The 19,318-nt window shown below is 31.5% G+C and overlaps 2 protein-coding genes across 3 annotated transcripts; one reads left to right on the forward strand and one right to left on the reverse strand.

The window, feature by feature from the left end:
- Window positions 1-1,084: 1,084 nt before the first annotated feature.
- Window positions 1,085-7,519, forward strand: LOC105635753 (putative terpene synthase 2). The gene is made up of 6 exons (XM_089715724.1): window positions 1,085-1,218; window positions 2,430-2,691; window positions 3,270-3,645; window positions 5,314-5,452; window positions 5,847-6,095; window positions 7,013-7,519. The coding sequence occupies exons 1-6, from the start codon at window positions 1,090-1,092 to the stop codon at window positions 7,304-7,306; spliced, it is 1,449 nt and encodes a 482-aa protein (XP_089571850.1). The 5' UTR covers window positions 1,085-1,089; the 3' UTR covers window positions 7,307-7,519.
- A 3,279-nt stretch (window positions 7,520-10,798) lies between these two features.
- Window positions 10,799-19,009, reverse strand: CPN60ALPHA2 (TCP-1/cpn60 chaperonin family protein). Of its 2 annotated transcripts, XM_089715330.1 has the most exons (9): window positions 18,852-19,009; window positions 18,593-18,758; window positions 17,392-17,513; window positions 17,082-17,289; window positions 16,849-16,994; window positions 15,820-16,126; window positions 14,279-14,529; window positions 12,251-12,451; window positions 10,799-11,534 (listed from the first exon to the last, which is right to left on the reverse strand). In XM_089715330.1, the coding sequence occupies exons 1-9, from the start codon at window positions 18,924-18,926 to the stop codon at window positions 11,247-11,249; spliced, it is 1,764 nt and encodes a 587-aa protein (XP_089571456.1). In that variant the 5' UTR covers window positions 18,927-19,009; the 3' UTR covers window positions 10,799-11,246. The 2 variants fall into 2 exon arrangements, with proteins under 2 accessions (XP_089571456.1, XP_089571457.1); XM_089715331.1 differs by lacking the exon at window positions 18,852-19,009 and having other exon boundaries at window positions 17,392-17,521; window positions 18,593-18,713.
- Between the last annotated feature and the right edge of the window lie 309 nt (window positions 19,010-19,318).

The following is a 19,318-nucleotide window of genomic DNA, read 5'->3' on the forward strand; positions in this document are numbered from 1 at the left end:
AAATACAATGTATATATTATAAATATGAATGGTTTATAAATTATAAGTTACAAATTACTAAAGTAACCCGTGCAAAAGGCTAAATCTCAATCAACCTTAAGAAAATGAGAGAAAATGTTATGTTGACATTTTTGAAATGTTATTATATTGGCCAAATTTATGAGGCTTAAATTGTGCCGTTTCACTTCCAACCATAGAAATTATTGAATCTGTTGAAAATTCACTGTTTTTTAAATAAGATTTTATAAAAAAACTAAAATTTTAAAATGGTATTGAAATAAATAAAATTATGATTGATGTACTGGATTTATTTTAATATAATTTTAAATTTAATAATTGATAAATTTTTTTCATATATGGACACAATAAATTTATTTTGTTATTTAATACTGTTTTATTAGTTAAGAGATTTTTTAATCATTTTATTTTTTTTAGAAAAATAAAGCATGCTTTCTGATTTTTTTTAAAAATATTTTTTGAGAACTTTTTACATAGAAAATACACTTCTTTAAAAAAAATCACAAACTGTGATTTTTAAAATTTAATTTGTACATTGTTTTTTTTTTTTTTTTGCATCCAGTATCCTTCGTATCCCAGAACTAACAGTACCCATCAATGTTGCTCACACAATCATCCACGTGATTTTGCTACAAGCACAGAAATATCAAAATGCAAGGAAAAAAAAAAAAAAAAAAAAAAAAAAAAAAAATTGAAACATCAATATCAACGTTTATGTGGCTCACCTTTGCATTGCGTCATTACTACACGTGACTACATCTTCCTCAACAGAAATTCTTAATAAGGGGACGCGTCGAAGAATATAATTAAAAAAATTTAAAATCTATCTCACATCAAAAGTCAAATTCAAATGATGATGCTGATAACTGATTTACCATTCAGGCATAGGTCCACCCTCCCTTGTGGTTAGAAATGACGTAAAACGAAAAAGGACCACAAGTTACTAGAAATCCGTCGCTTATTGGTTATTACAGGACCACAATTTAATTTACTTTAATTCTCTACAGTTGTTTTTGGGCTAGTATAAAATGGTAAGCCGATGTGTTCCGTTTTCGGCATAAGCAAATTAAAATGTCTGCTCAAGCTTTAGCAGCTCCTCCTTTAAACCAAAATACCAGTTCCAATATTACCCGGCGCACGGCAAATTTTTCCCCGGACATTTGGGGAGATCGTTTCCTTTCATATGCCTCTGAATTCACGGTTAATCTTATTTCTACTTATGAATAGCATTACTTCATTTTTGTATGTTTTTCTGTGTGTTTACTTTTACTATTTTGATAGTCTTTATATCTATTACAAATTTGTATATATTTATTGGTTATATTTTTGTGTATTATTTTCTTGTGACTGAGGTTATAACTACTTGATATGGTTGTGACTGAGGTTATAAATATGATACTTTAGCGGTGGATGGTGCTAAAAAAGGAAAGAAGCCAGCGAAGAATTTCTTTAAAGGAAAGTTATTGTTTGTATATCAGTGAGGATATTGCTATGAATATAATAAAATAATATATCAAATGATCGTAAAATTTTCCTTCAAAAATTTTTTCACAAAACATATTACTTCACATTGATATTAATTTAATAAGGGGTGAATCATTAAGCAAACTTCAAACTTTGCGTGTAATTTTAATTGTACCTTAAATCTAACTTTTTTCTACTAATACTCTGAATTTGAAGTTTAATTACAATAGCACTTTAATCTCAAATTGTACCCAATTTTATGAATAAAGTATTATTTTCATGAGGCCTACGCTCTTTCTATGGTCGGGTTAACCAACTCATCTTAACACCCTAATTTAACCTTCTCCCCAAATTAGACTCCTTCCCTACCACTAATGCTTATAAATAAATAAATAAATATTTATATTTATTTATATATATAAATAATATATTCATCTTAAAAATAAAATATTTTTATTTATTTATATAATATTGATAGCAAGTAATGGTTCCCTAAAAGTGGAAATTCGGTATAATTTAATATTAGAGTGCTATTATAACTAAAGTTAGAAATTCGGAGTACTAGAAAAGAAAATTGGAAAGGTATAATTAAAACTACCAGCGAAGTCTGGGGTTTTTTTAATGATTTAACCTTTAATAAGAGCACATGTTTGAAATAAAAGATTCATATAATCAACTCCAACTAGTTTGGGACGAAGGTTTAATTGTTGTTGTTTGTTGTTGATTGAGGTCCAAATCTAAGCATGGATATACAGTGGGGGCAATAGGGCATTTGTCATGAAGACCCGACCAAAAAAATTTAGTGTGCTCCATTGCTACCTACAATTTAGTGTCGTACACTCTCACTGCTCCCTTGTAGTTCTTTTAAATGTTTTTACTTGTTCAGAAGAAGTTTTGAGAGATTTCTAATGCACCAAATTTTGATTCTCTTTTATTTGTTTGCATAGAATATCAACAATGATATGGAAGAACAAGTTCAGAGATTAAAGGAGGAAGTGAGAAGGATGATAATTGCATCAACTCATGAACCCTCAAAGGATTTGAATCTTATTGATTCGATCCAACGCTTAGGTGTGGCTTACCATTTTGAAAATGAGATTGAGGAAGCATTGCTCCATATTCTTTGCTCTACAGATAATTATAATGACCTTCACAGTGCTGCTCTACGCTTTCGATTACTTAGACAACAGGGTTTCAATGTCTCTTGTGGTATGTTCTTCTCTACTTGTTTGTTGTGTATAGAAGGTTTTAATGTGTAATGCAAATCTGGATCGAAGTATATACTTCTCTTTATCTTTTTCTTAATGAGTACCTCAATCTAGAAGTATATTTGTATTGATACATACAACCTAAATTTATTATCATATTTTTAGAGTGCCAAATATGAGAGGCTATAACAAAACCCTTTATCTAATATATTAAAAATAAATTTTAAAATTTTATTGAAGATGACATCTACCCGTTTCTATGTATCTGTGGTGTTAATAGATTTAAGGATTCATAAAGAGTGGCTCAAATGATGAGATACATTTGAGTTCAGTGGAAGATCTCTATAAAGTTAGAGGTTTGATTCGTGAAATTAAAAAACAGGAGGCTATCACGGAATAATTTCATACTAAAGAGCATTTATCACAATAATAATAATAATAATAATAATAATAATTTAGATTCAAAGCCTCTAATCTCTAACTTCGTTTTAAATCCTAAATTTTAATCATTAGTATATCATCCATAGTTCCTACTGTTATTAATAATTAACATATTGCTTATGTTGTATCATGAAACAGATGTGTTTAACAAGTTCAGGGATAGCAATGGGCAGTTTAATGAAACACTTAAGAATGATATACAAGGAATATTAAGCTTATATGAAGCTGCATATCTCAGAGTCCATGGAGAAGATATACTAGAGGAAGCGCTTGCCTTTTCTACAGTTCATCTTAAGTCCATAGCTAATGCCCATACGCGATCTCCTTTTGCTGCACAAGTAAGTCGTGCATTAAAGCAACCAATACGCAAGGGCTTGCAAAGGCTGGAGTCAAGGCATTATATCTCCATGTACCAAGAAGATGCTTCCCACAATGAAGTACTACTGACCTTTGCAAAGTTGGATTTTAACGTCTTGCAAATGATGCATCGGGAGGAGTTGAGATATATCTCAAAGTAGGTTCTCTCTATTTCAACCACTCTATCAGTTTTTAGGAGAAATTTTTAGGTAGACTCAGTAACTTCTAAATCAAAACAACTAGGTTTTTTATATCTAATCATACGAAAAACGTGAAAGAATTAACATTAAATAAGCTAGAAAAAAAAAAAAAAGCAAACTGTTGATGTGGCTTTATTTTATTAGATGGATGTATAGCTGACGTGATAGACTAAATCTACCTTAGACTTTCACTGTGTAGACACATTAAGTGGGTCAACCATGGAAGTGAGATCCACCCAGACCACGTATTTGGTCTATTGTGACATGAATCCAAGTAAGTTTTTTCCCCAGAGAATATATGTGATGGTCCTCTCAAATAAGGATTTATAAGGCCCATGTAAAATGTGAGTGGATAAGCATGGACAATAATTTATAAAATCGACCGAAACAAATGGATTGGTTTATTTCGGTGGTTTTGATCTTAATCGGAAAATTAATTTTTTTAATTTAAAATTTTAGAAATCAAAAACTTAGAAATAAAATCGGTCTTTTAATCTTTTTTTTGTCCTTGATCTATGACTCACCATGATCCATCACATATGGAGTGAGACTGAATATCTAAGTCAAAATTCACTTTTGCACAAAGCTCATTATTCTAACGTTTTTTCTTATTACAAACAACATAATAATTTTCTTTCAGCAGTATATATATATATATATATATATATATATATATATATATATATATATATATATATATATATATATATATATATAATTTTCTTGAACTTTTTTTCAGATACAGAAAATCTTTTGATAAAGAAGGATTGTGTTCGGCAATAGTTTTTTAAATAGTTTTTTTAATGTTTTGACTAATCAAAATGCTAAATATTGTTTTTTATAATGTTCGATAATATAGCGTTTGAACTAATTTTTAAGGTTAATTAAAATAGCCTTTTGTAAAAAGTTAATTCATGTAACTTTTAAGTTTTAGCATTTTATAAAAAGTTATTCAAACAGCTAACACTTAAACACTACTAAAACATCTAACAACTACCAGAACAACTAATTTTCCGAACAGACCCAACAAATTGCTACAGTAGCATGAACAACAATTTGAGAAAATTCCTAAAACATTATTGTGAACTTTTGACTTTAATAAATTGTCTTCTCTATTATGTTACTTCAGGTGGAGGAAAGATTTAGACTTCAAAACAAAGCTCCCCTTCGTACGCGACAGAGTGGTAGAGTGCTACTTCTGGACAATAGGAGTGTAATTTGAGCCCCAATATAGTCTTGCCAGAAGGTTTTTAACCAAAGTAATTGCAATATCATCAGTTATAGATGATATATATGATGCATATGGTACACTTGAAGAACTTATAATCTTTACCAGTGCAATTCAAAGGTTTGGCTCATGTGCATCATCTATATGTTCAAAGTTTATTTTGGATAGTGGTGCGGAGCTAGAAATATTTTTCCGTGGGTCATTATTTAATTTGATTTTTAGTGAAGTTAATTAGATTAAATATCCTAAAATTTCTTACTTAATATTTTTTTAATTTTTTGATCAATTTAATCATATTTTATAAATATTTTTTTAAAAGTTGAATTGGTGAATTTACCCGGTATTTGGGTTAAGTCAAGATCATTATAGAACCTAACTTTCTGAAATCATCTTTTAGGTGGGACATTGCTTGCATGGATCAACTCCCAGAGTACATGAAATTGTGTTACAAGGCATTTTTAGATATTTATGACGAAATGGAGAGAGAGTTATCCGAGCAAGGAAGTTCTTCCTACATTCACTATGCCAAAGATGAAGTACTTCCCTTAATGCCTCAATTTTTAGTGATGAACATTCAATTGGTTTACTTAAAATTGAATCGAATTAATATAAATAAAATAAAATAATTTTTTTATAAAAAAAAAATCAAATTAAATTGAATCGTTTATAAAATGGAACTGAACCAAATCATTTAGTTTCAATACTTTTCAAATCAAATCCATTTGGATGGAAATTAAGATTTTTAAGATTTTAAATTTTATATAATAATCTAAAAAAAATTTAATTTTTCTATCAAATTCAAAACCGAACTGTACTTTTAAAAAAAATGGAACTGAAATAAATTGTGGAATTCCAATCTATATTATCGTTATTTGGCATTTGTATTTTTGAAATGATTATTATGTGTTCATTTGATTCTTTATTCCCTAGATGAAGAAATTAGTCCAAGCCTACTTAGTTGAAGCCAATTGGATGAGTAGAGATTATATACCAACAATGGATGAGTACATGAGCATCGCCCTAGTAACTGGTGGTTACCCTCTTCTTACAACCACATCTTTTATTGGCATGGGAGATATTTCAACAAAGGATGTGTTTGACTGGTCTTCTAATGGCCCTAAAATTGTTAGAGCTGCATCTGTTATTGCCAGGCTCATGGATGATATTGTTTCTCATGAGGTATGCGCTTATACACTTTGCTCTATAAATAAATTTACTTTTATACTTTTTATGAAACAGTTTGTGTCACTTTTAACTTTTATTATCTACGGAACTCTTTAACTTATAAAATTATACTTAGTGAACACTTTAATTGACTATAAAACACTTCAACGTGCAAAATTAAATCATTAAACGCATAGTTAAGAAATATGAAAATTAGATCATTATACTTTTTATGAAACAGTTTAATTGACTATAAAACACTTCAACGTGCAAAATTAAAAATTGTATTAACCACATATCGTATTTTATATATGAAAATGAAAAACCATAAAAATTATTATTGCTAAAATAGCAAGGATTGAAATTACATAAAAAGTGAAATTTAAGATATTCCAAGGTCGATTTTGAAATTAAAGGTTCCATAAGATTTTTATATTGTCAAAGTTTAAGGGTTAAATTATAAATTTGGTCTTTCATAATTATACTAAATTAAATTATTATAAATTGACTAAACCAAAATTTTTTAAGATAAAAATCAAATTGAACTGATTACCACAGAGAATCAAAGCAAACTAGTTAAATTTGATCAGTTCAGTTAAATTCTTAGCTAATTTTTAGGCGAATTCAAGATTGTTTTTTGGATTTAATGAAAATCGAACTGAATTGGAAAAAAATTAATCTTTTCTATTAAAATCAAAAATCAAATTGAATATTTTAACAACGGAATCAAGTTAAATCAATCCAATCATGTTAGATCAATTTTAATTTTAATGAACTATGTTGACTATTAATTCAAATAGACAATTAATGTTCATTTTAGAGATTCAACCTACTATTTAAAAAAATATATATATATTATCTTGGATTTCAAAATTTTATTGGTTCTTGTAAACGATAGATGGTAAATGGTAAATTGTCTTGGATTTTTGCAGTTTGAGCAAGCAAGAGGACATGTTGCCTCTGCTGTTGAGTGCTACATGAAGCAAAATGGAGTATCAGAAGAAGCAACACGAGATGAGTTCAATAAACAAATAGTTAGTGCTTGGAAGGACATTAACGAGGCATGTCTTAAACCCACTGAAGTACCACTGCCAATTCTTACACGTGTAGTTAATCTTGCACGTGTTATGGACTACCTATACAAGGACGGGGATGAATATACTCACACAGGAGAATTGATGAAAAGTAGCATTACATCGGTGTTCATAGATCCTGTGCAAATATGATCTTACAAGAGGAGTTTACCTATTTTCTATTTCCTACTCTATTGTATCTGAAGTGTATGATACAATCATACATTGATTTATGCCTCAAAAGTCAAAAAAACTATGTTTAATAAGGAGGGGATTTGAAAAAATGAAGTTTCTCTTATGATATTTTATTTACTTAATTTGTTTAATAAGGATGGATCTTGGAAAAATGAAGTTTCTCTTATGATATTTGATTTACAAGTTAAAACCATAAGCCTAATTTTGTTTGGTTTAGTTTCTTTTTTATGGATGTTATTACCTTTTGGGTTTATGTTGTGTAAAAAGGAAAAATCAAGGAGAATGGTTAGCATTTAGTAGGTGCTTCAACATTATTTTGGTTTTTTTTTTCCCTTTTAGCAATTTGATTGAGGTTGAGATTTGACATGTTTATGGTGCATATTTAGAAAATTTTGAAACTAAAAAATTCTTATAAAATAATAAAAAAATTGAGAGAAATGTAGAGAGAAAAATATGAGCGTCATATTTATTAATGAGAAGCCACATTTGCATAGGCACATGAGTGGTGCCTTAATTAGGAAAATAGACTCTTGCACAAATTAGAAAGACTTCTCACTAATCAGGAATATAGACTTCTAATCTATATAGGACATGTTGGAATTTAAGTGTCCAATATACTCATATATAAATTGAAATTACAAAAAATAGAATAACTTACAAATTCTCTTGTCTGCTTCCATTAATACCATCTTGATCCCAAATGCTATGTTGAACTAAATAGAAACAGCATGCACAATTGTCCATGGAACGGTTAGGTACTTCCACTCTATGTCTATAAACTTCCAGTAAATGGAATAATTTTTATGTTTTGACTACATAGATTAGGGAGAGAGGACATAACCTATATATATATATATATATGAAACTATTAAGATCTCCCAACATAATCCTAATAGAATATACAATCCTAATCTAAGTTAGGATTTAACCACACTTAAGCCAAACCCATTTAACAAGCCCATCAATACTTAATGATCACTCCTTTTAAATTTAAACCTTTTGGATTATAAAGGTTAACCCAAATATTGTATAAAACCAAATAAAACACAATCAATAAGGCCAAATAAATAAATTTCTAACATTCCCCCACTTGGGCCTATTTCATTGTTAATTTTATAATAAAAATTTTATTTAGAAAACGACTTTTGGGTTAGCAAACAAGAAAACTTTTATGTGGCTGCTCATTTAACAAAAACATCATAATCCAAAAGAATGCTCCAAGCATCACAGTTCTATCCAATAAACAACTAATGTCGAAATATGGTGATCTTTGTATCAACTTAGATACAAGATAATCTATAATTAAAAAACTAATTTATTTATTTACATGAACTACGTGTGTTTTAATATGCTGTGAAAATTAGCACCATCATGTGATCAAAATATGATAATTTCAACTTTATCCTGCTTTCAGTCTCTCACGAGACTCCATTAATGATTCACCAAAAAGCTTGATAAACAATCATGCTTAAGTACAACTTAAGACTTTCTAAAATCTGCAGAAATCAAATTATTATATGCAACATTTTATAAACATATATAAATTTCATAATGATAATCATTAATAATTATATCAAGCAACAATATCTTAAAACAAGATATAAATCTGTTATTATGAAAGGAGTCATATAACAAAGCAATGGTTACAACCAAAAAAAAATCTCACTAATCAAGAATAACAAAAGACTCAATTATACCATATTCATCACATGAATTTTAAAAGTCTCAGGAGCAATTGCGTTAGTCCCAGAATCTATCAACATGTCTCTAGTTGAAATATGTTCTAACTCTATCTCTTTATTCTTTACCATCTATCTCTTGAACAGTGAGAAAATTTATTCGAATATCTTAGAGCCACTGGAGTCTTTATTATTGTTAGAGAAACACACAGTTGTCATGGTATCACAATATATTTCCATTGGCTTAGAAATAAAATCAATTACCATGAGCCCAGAAATAAAATTCTTTAGCCAAATAAAATGAGTTGTTGTCACCATAACATGCAATATACTTAGCATGATAATAGATGAAGCTATAAGAGACTGTTTAACGCTTTCAAGATATAGCCCCACCAGTTAACATGAAAATAAACTCTGAAGTGGATTTCATATCATCTACACAACGAATCGGAGTAACCCATCACCTCAAGTTCTTTAAATTGCCAATGAACAAGCATATAATCTCTAGTATGCTTTAAATACCGCATTAATTTCTTAGCAACCACCCAATGCTCCCTTCAGGATTAGACATGTATCTACCAAGCACACCCACAAGATAAGAAATATCAGATCTAATGCATACCTGTGATTTATTAAATTTCCCAGTGAACTAGAATAAGGGATATTAACCATAGATTACTTCTCAATTTCATTCTTGGGACATCGATTCTTACTAGATTTGTCTCCTTTTGTCATTGGCACATGCCAAAGCCAAAGCTTATAATTCTTCTTATTGACACGTTTGAGTACTCTATCTATGTAAGACCTCTGTGAAAATCCAAAAATTTTTCTAAACGTATCTCTAATGATTTCAATCCCCAAAACAAAGATGGCTCACGTAGGTGATTCATATAAAAAGTTTTGGACAATTAGCTCATTTAAAGACTAACTATTACCTATTTGGAAAAAAGAGTCACTTTTTGTTCATGCTTTCTGCTCGAGATTCGGCTTAAAAGCAAAAGGGTAGAGTTTAGGAAGAGAGAGAGAATCATTTAGGGAAAGAAAGAGTTGAACGACAAATAGAGAAACCAAAGAGATAGGAGATGTTTTGTATTTAAAGAAAGAGAAAAAAAATCTCTTAAATTTAAAATTTAATATATTCTATTTTTGTTGATAATTTAGATTTAGAACTTAATATATCGTGTTATTGTACACAATCTATATAGATAAAAAAAATTTATAAAAGGAAAAAGAAATATTAAGAAAAGAGATTAAAGATTTAGAAAATTTATAATGACTAAAAAAATAAGAATATTATTAACTCCAACACGAACACATTATAATTCCGAATAACAATACTTGTTTCTGTTATGGCAATAGTAATACAAATTGTCTTTATGAGAGTAAGGTGGTATTTTAAGTAGAGGTAAAATATAATTTTGTTCGCAAATTAATTTAAATCCTTCTATGTTTGAAAAATATCTAATGTCCTTAACTTATTCTTAATTTATTTTAATATCATATCATGTCGTCTAAAAAGTGAATTTTTAATTCAAAAAGTCAAAAATAAATACACAGCTTAATTTAATTTAATTTATCTTACTATCATGCCATTTCATCTAAAAAGTGAGCATATTCCCTTGAAAGTGTTTATAGTGACGAAAACACAGGTTTTCATATTTTTATGGAAAATAGACGAAAGTATAAATTGAGGATTTTTTTTTTTTTATTTTATTTTATTTTTTTTTTTTGAGAATAGATGAAAATATAAATTGAAGGTATTTCACAAATCAGATTACAAAATAGCATCACTTCATCTATACTTACAAAAAAACCACAACCAACACTGCAGGTGCAAGCTTTTAGGGAGTTCAGAATAGAGGGGAAGATGGACAAAAGAAAAAATCTTCAAAGTAGCGAGTCGCAGCAGAGATCATGTACTGCAGGAGTTACCTAGTAGCTCTACCTCACTCACTTTGTTGTAAGCAACTCTAGCAACATACGCCAAGAACTACCCTAAGTACAAAATCTTTTCACCAAATATGGCAATATCTCAATTAGAAGCCCAAAACCATCTACCAATTCCGTGCCTTGAGAAGGCTTCTGCAAGAAAAGCTTCTGTCATACTCTAATTTAGTCCAAATTCGTGTGCCCAAGCCTGCAAGATTCGTTTCAAACCACAGCATACAGTTTCTTCCATCCCATTCGAGGCTTTCCAATTAACTGTTTGGTTGTTTTCCTTAGGGTGTGATTCCAGGAACCGGAGGAACAAGAGGCTTGGGCTTCTTTACTTTTTCGACCAATATAGCTTGAGTTGTTAGAACTAATCCAGCAATTGAGGTAGCACTCTGAAGCGCACACCGTGAAACCCTACAAGGATCGACCACTCCTGCATCCAAAAGATCTTCATATTCTCCTGTCATTGCATTGAAAACTATTCTCCAATCAGAACATCGAATTTTATCCACCACAAGTTCTCCATCAAACCCAGCATTTGTCGCAATTGTTTTTGCAGGTGCAAGAAGTGCCTGAAAACAGGATCATAAAGATACTTGCATCAGGAGATTTTCATCAGGTCTCAAGTTCAAATCCTAAATAGAGTGGACATAAAAGGGAGCTACCTTCCATTGTGCAGCTTATCTTAAATTCCAATATACAAAAAAAAAAAAAAAAAAAAAAAAAAAAAAAAAAAAAATGAGACTGGCAGAAGTGAAGGAATTTCCATCAAATAATTATTTAGAGCTATTTTAAGTCATACAAACAGTTCAACAGATAAAAAATTTTGGCACATTTTGCAACTGAGACTGTTAAATATAGGGAAGCATCTCCTGCTCTAGAACTTGTCAGGGCCAAAAACTGCATTTCCAGCCATCTTTCAGCAGAGCGTCTTGCTCTATTAGTAATTGCAAAGCTTCCATGAACCATGAAAGGGACTTTGGCACATTTCACATATAACACACATTCACACTTCATATATGCATTATATAGCACCAGTTTTTGAAATAAAACTACTTCTTCTGCATATATGATATTTCACACCTGAAGATAATTTTGAAATGCAAAAGCAGATGTGAAAAAAGAAAGTACCACAAAAGCACGTCTATCTAGAATCAAAGAGTGGAAAATCGTAGATGCATACTATACCCTAGAGAATCCTTCATTGTTATCAATAAAATCATTACTTGCAATTCAATTAAAAAACAAATAAACTATAAACGAGGACGAAAAGAAAATAAGTACACACCTTTGCTACAATATCAGCACCAATCTGCTCATCTTGATCTTCCATAGATTCCTGTATGGTGGAAATATGCTTTGAGAGATGTACGTATGCAACGCCGCCACCAGGTACTATCCCTTCATCCATGGCAGCATATGTTGCATTTTTTGCATCCTCAATCCTGAGTTTCCTATCTTCAAGTTCTGTTTCCGTGTGTGCTCCTACCTGAATTGCAAACAAATCTCTTATTTAGCAAGTCAAACATAGAAATAAAATATTGAAAATCTATTGATTTTTATTTGCCTTCATGCTTGCAATTTTGGCCATAATATTCACACAAAAAAGAACAAATAACTAAACTGACTGAAAGTTTAAGATCTTAATGTTATGAAAGGAATCCTAATACTATGTGGTCTGACTTAGCAAGTAGTCTCTGCTTCGATATGGTCAATTCTTGAAAAGCAAAATATAATTTTAGCCTTGATGATTCCCCATTTTGATAAATCTCCAACTTGGAAATATTTAAACTTATGAATGTCTAAGAGGCTCCAGTTTGCGAAAAATAACTTAACTATGAGAAATATGTTGGAAAACCTTTTTTGAATAATAACTAAATCTTTCATTCTAAGCTAGTTAAGGTCGGCTATATGGATTAATCTCTTCTATTCCAGATGCACTGTCAGATATAATTTTACAATGAGTTCAAACCAAATTTTCAGTGTTTCAAGTATACCAGCTGAATCAGACAAATGTGCCAACATATTGTGCAATCAAGCACGTCTTAGAACAAACAAAATTCACACAACATATAAACCTTAGGAAAAATTCTGCATAAGTAGGCTTCTGCCAAAGTTTGTGAAAGACATTTGAAGTTGGACGGTAGAAAATATATTAAAATGGAAAAAACATAATAAAGACATAAATTGGAAGACAGTAAAGGTGATACTATTTCATCAGGGATCATCCACTCAAGGGTGCCAATAGTGTGCCAATGGTGAACAACCATTGTTTCCCAAATGATAATTAAGGTGCAACCAAAAGTCACTAAGGACTCGAGTGCATGCAATACTCAAACGTGAGTTCCTTTCTCAACATGTTTCTAATTGTAGGATGCTCTAGGATACTCCTTTTGTTGACAACCACCATCTTAGATAAGTCATATAAATAGTATATCTACATCACATTTTTCAACCATTTCTCATTAATACTACGAGAATTGATTTGAGCCATTTGACTAATTGCCACAATTCTGGGGATAAAAGGAAGGTTCACAAAAAGTTATACCCATCTCCTTGGTCTTTTTTCAGAACGTCAGCTCAAAACATACACTTTCATTTGACTCTCTCCTCTCTTTGGTTAACAATGGAAACAAGCTAGCAATGGCAATGACACCAGAAGCCTTGATGATAATAGAAGCCATACAGAAAACTTCATGTGAATCAATTTCTCCCAAGAAAGAGGGTTACTTAAAAGATGGTTGAAAGGGCAAAACTAATGGCAAGGTTGATCTTTTGAAATAGAAAACAAAAAGAGCAAATCAAAATTGATAAGCCAAAGAAGCTTTGGTCTACGAGTAAGACCAAAGTTGAGACCTTGGGAACCAGGAGATCCCATGTTCAAATCTCACCAATGTGGTCATTTACTGTTAAATTGTTTGATTGGTTACTTTGCAAGTTGCGACACAAATGTACTTTGGACATTGTCCACTTTGCAACTCAAAAATTGATTGTGATTATACATAGTTTCTATCTCTTGTCAAAAATAAAATAAAAATCGAGTAATGCATAATGAAAACTAGCTATAGATCAGGACTCTTTCTCTGTCACACTATCGATCCTGCAGTATGTCATATTGCACTTGTATAGTGCCTAATCTTCATCTTTCACTCAACTAGACCTGAATCTCGGATACTCAGCAGCTAGTGTCAAAGAAGCATTTCCAACATAAATTTTATTCATTCAGCAGAACCACGGGGTCATATAAAAAAGGGAATGAATCTGCAATGAGAATTTCTATGAAATGGTTTATACACTAGCCTGTTAGACTACAAACCTTAATTACAGCCACACCACCGGACAATTTAGCAATCCTTTCTGAGAGCTTTCTTGACAAGTATGAGTTATCTGTTTCAGCAAGATCCTTCTTCATCTGCATAATTCTTGCCTCAATTTCAGCTTTAGTAGAAGGGTCAGCAACTATGGTTGTTGAGTTACTTGTTATGGTAACCTTCCGTGCAATGCCAAGTTGATCTGAGGTTGCACCTAAGAGAGTCAGACCAAAATCTCCCGAAAGAAAATCAGCACCTGAAATTATTAAGATGAAATCAATTATACAAGGGTGCATACAAAGAGCTATATAGAACCATAACTAATGCGCTACAAACTGTCATGTAACAAAGCATTCACAATTGGCCAGTACAAAATAAGGGAGCTGGTGAATTCTGTTTGTCATAGCATTTATAATAATGCCTCAACACAATTAAGAGGATGGGAGGCAGCAACAGACAAATATGTCCCACTTTCTTCTTGTTGAATGTGTATTTTCTTCATAATAAGATTCAGAACACGACGGTAGGAGTGTAAATTTCTCAAATTAATAACCTCCAGTTCGGGGAAGAAATGGTTAAAAGAAATTATACTTCTTTTAGAAACATCAAAGCATTTTTCTCCTCCAGACTCACCATTTATAAGAATCAAAGACTGTATTATCATTTGCAAGAACGAAACAAGACAAATGAGAAGTGGGAACAACAACTAAGCCTTATTAAGTAATAAACAAGCATAAGACAGACATGTTAGGAATGTTCCTAACTGATGGGTGACAATAGAATAGATACAGGAACTAGAATAAGCAGAGAATAGAAAGTAGATCAGAATAGGAGAAAAAGAAGGAGAATGACAGAAGAAAGAAGAGAGACAGAAGGGAGAAAGACAGAGAGAAGTAGATTTGTATTACTGAATATGATATCCTTGCCTCTAGTGAGACGCATACATATAGAAATTAAGGACACTAGCTGTCACTAGCCAGCTGTGTATTTGTACTATAGAGAATATTCTAACTAACTAATTTGTTCTTAACTATATTAATTTCCTAGTACATTTCTACACTTTTTCTTATATGTACAAGACAACAATAAAAAAAGCCTTGAAGTCTAGACTACTGCATTTAGCAAATGACATAAATATTCCCCCAACCAAAATGCATTCCAATCAAGCATCATTAGGATTTCTTTGCAATAGAAAACAGCTTAAATACAACCATATCGGATGATTATTCTATTACATGAAAATCCCAAAACCTAAATCTGAAAATAAGTATTGTGAAATGAAAAAATTCATGAATTATCTACCAAACACATTAGAAACATCATAAATGAGACAGAAAAAATCATCATGGACTTCCCTTATCACTGTAACGTTCCAGACCATACTTGCACATATCAAACAACTATTCAGACATAATGAAAGTAACATGCACATAAATCCACACCTACAAAAACGGAAACACTTATTATCATGTCATTGACATAGGTGTGGACTTCAAATTTAGACAAACTACATTTAAATTGGAAAGTGAGTGAGATATAGGTTCACCTGTCATAAGGGCAATATCTTGCAATAAGGCTTTCTTTCCTTCTGCAAATCCTGGGCATTTGACAACAGCAACATTCAGTAAACCTTGCATTTTGTTCACCACTAGAGTTTCCAACACCTGCTTTGAGATATCCTCAGCAAAGATTAAAAGTGGGACACTGAGTTGCATAGTCTTTTCCAACAAAGGGACAATTTCTTTGACAGTTGCAATCCTTTGATCAGTTACTAGTATTCTGGCATTGTCAAACTCTACCAGAGATTTTTCCTGGTTCGTTATGAATTGTGGTGACATGTAACCCTTGTCAACCTGTGCAGCGAATTGAGAAACAATAAAGGACATAGCTCATAACAAAATAGAAAAGAAAAGTTGGAAAAAGAAAAAATTCCATGGGTTTTAATCAAACAAAAGACAGAAAAAATGACAAAATGGAAGTACAGCATCTCAATCATTTAAAACATTTGCAGTTGGACTGATTTATTCTTTCAAACCATAGATAATGCATTCTCTTGAAACTATCTCCTTAGAGCAAAGAAGGATTTAAGAATAATAAAACTATAAGCTTAGTTCACCCAATAAGGCAAATGTAGTTATACAGAATGTTGTTTATGCAGATCGGCTTTGAGGGCCACTTGGCATTCTGATTATGAATAAAGCAGAATGAATCGCTTTTCAAAAAAAAAAAAAAATTAACAAAATAAGTATCCAAAACCATTCACAATTTTAATACTTTGCTTTTAATTGTTAGTATTATTTTGAGCATAAGCGATATTGGAACAAAGCGTTCATATAGCCAACCCCAAATAATTTGGGACTAAGGCTTAATGTTGTTGTTGTTTCAATCAAATACCCAGTTTCCAATATTATATTCTCATTCATATATATATGCTTTTGTGAACTAAGAAACTGTTGACAATTCAACAATAAATTAAAGTGATGGTGAAGTCAAAATTTTTAACCAAACCTATGTCTTGATACCCAATTTCTAGCAAATATGTCACAAGAATTTGAAGCAACTTTAGTTTAATCACCTTCATTCCTTCTTCTATGATCACATAGGTTTCAGAGGTTGAAGATGATTCAATGGAGATTACCCCATCGTGGCCAATCTTGTCTATAGTCTCAGCAATTAAGTTACCAACAAATTCATCATTCCCAGCAGAAATTGAAGCAACCGCTGCAAAAAAACAAGTAAAGAATTTCAAGATTCTTTTAAATCAAATGCAATTTTTCAACTATATTTTAGTACTGTTGAAATAAAGACCTTTTATATTTTCTGTCCCTATTATCGGAAAACTTTTCTTCTTCAAGACTTGAACTAATTCTTTTACAGTCATATCCATTCCTTTCTTCAAAGAAACAGGGTTGGCCCCAAAAGCAATTGCTAACAAGCCTGTTTTGACCATTTCACGAGCCAAAATGATTGCAGTAGTTGTGCCATCACCAGCCAAAGCATTCATTTTACATGCAACCTGCAAGCAAACACTTCAACTTCACATTTTCATGGTTGAATTACATCATATAATGCACGAATGCAAATTCAAGAAGAGGGTTATGTAGCAACCATGAATGACCTCTTGGATTAACATTGCTCCAGAATTCTCCATTGCATCTGAAAGCTCTATGGCTTGAGCTATTGTGACACCATCATTTACCACTTTTAATGTCTTAGAATCAGAAAGAACAACATTGCGTCCTGCAGAACTTTGCTTAAAACGTATCAGCAACACATATCAACTTAGTAACATCAATGTCAACTAAGAATGATAAACTGAAGGGTCATGACCAAAAGCCTTACGAATTTTGATCAAATTTACCTATTGTGGCCACTTCTTTGTAAAAGCATTTAATCGTAATGATATTTCAAATATTGATCACAATTGAAGGAAAGGCCTAGATTCCCCTCCAGGTGAAAGCATGACCATAAATTATAACATTACAGTTGATACATTTAACCCTAATATTCTAATGCAGAGTGGAGATTGTATTTTAGGCCTAATATCATATATGATAGGTTCAATGTGTAAACTGCATGTCTGAACTTATCAGATCTATCTCCTCGATCATCATTTACTCTTCTACTATATTACATGAGTGCATTAGAAATGCTGTGTAAAACAATTACCAACCATATCTGCACACAAACAGAAGGACAGAAATAGCAAGAGCTGTAAACCAGCAGCAGCCCAAGTACAAAACATCCTAAAAAAATTTAGGGCAAATAGTTTCACTTCAAACAATCCCATAAAGGCTCAGTCAGTTTGGCTTGTATTTGCTTGACCTTGACACTTAGGTGTCAAAGTTCTTCAGCTGAATTCAATACATCAATCCCTACTTCACCAACGTTGGGAAAGAACCTCGAAGTAATAACCTTCAAAAATAAACCACCTATGATCCCTTTCTACTCCTTGTTCTCCTAAAGCTTCAAAATATCATGGGGTAAGTGTGATTTCACTGATTTGAAGCACAACAATCCATGGCATAACAATGCCACTCTAAAGAACAAACACATTGAAAATGATGGTGGACCTGGATTTGAACATAAAGTGAAAAACTAAGTAAAATCAACAAGAAGTATATTCAATATTCCGAAACGGTAGGTGTAAAGTAGATGACCAAACAAGTGTATCTGGTCATCATAAGTACAGGAAAGAAATAAGTAATAGTTCACTGAAATATGCTTTTATGTTAAACTATAAGCTAAACTATTTATAAGGAAAAAGAAATGCAAAGTAACAGAAAGTAAAAATGGAAAGGGAAGAAAAACCAGGTTACCTTTAGGACCTAAGGTTAAAGAAACAGCATCAGCTAGCTTATCGATTCCAGCTTGCAAGGCTTCTCTACATTCTTTCCCAAAAGATATCCTCCTCGGCCCAGCCCTCACCACCAATTTATTAGTCGCTAAACGAGGATTTCTCCATATTTTGATTCCATTAAGTTTCTGCAAAAAAATATTTAAACAAAACATCAAAAATCAAAACGCTCACTGCTGCAGGACCGGCCAAATATAAGATACACGTAGGAATGTACTTACAGAGACGAGGAAGGGATTTTTAGGGAAGATATAGGGATTGGAGGTGGGGATGGAGACGGAAGGAGTGAAAGACATACTCTACTGTTGAGCAGACTAGCAGAGTTTAGGAACGGGTTTTTCAGGGGTTTTGTTCTGATTTTTATTTTGAGAAATTAATATATATTTATCTATTTATATAATCTATATTTATATGTATAGGAATAAAGCCCGTTTTGGCCATGAACCTGACACGCAAGAATTAAAAGGTCAAATCTGACTTTTACGTCCAAATTGTACAATAATTTGTCAAATTCAGCTCAAATCACCCACTTACCGCAAGATCTTGACATGTGAATTGCACGGTCAAATAAAATTATAAAATCATACAAAAAAGAAAAATAAAATGGTTGTAAGGTAACATTATGAATGGGGTAAATAGGCTTTGAAATCCCTATTTGAGAAAATATGCAGATGCAGGGTAGATCGAG

The sequence above is a fragment of the Jatropha curcas genome, chromosome 10 (assembly GCF_041381405.1).
Source record: "Jatropha curcas cultivar XTBG-Jc1 chromosome 10, XTBG_Jcur_1.0, whole genome shotgun sequence".
In the NCBI taxonomy this organism is placed as follows: Eukaryota; Viridiplantae; Streptophyta; class Magnoliopsida; order Malpighiales; family Euphorbiaceae; genus Jatropha; species Jatropha curcas.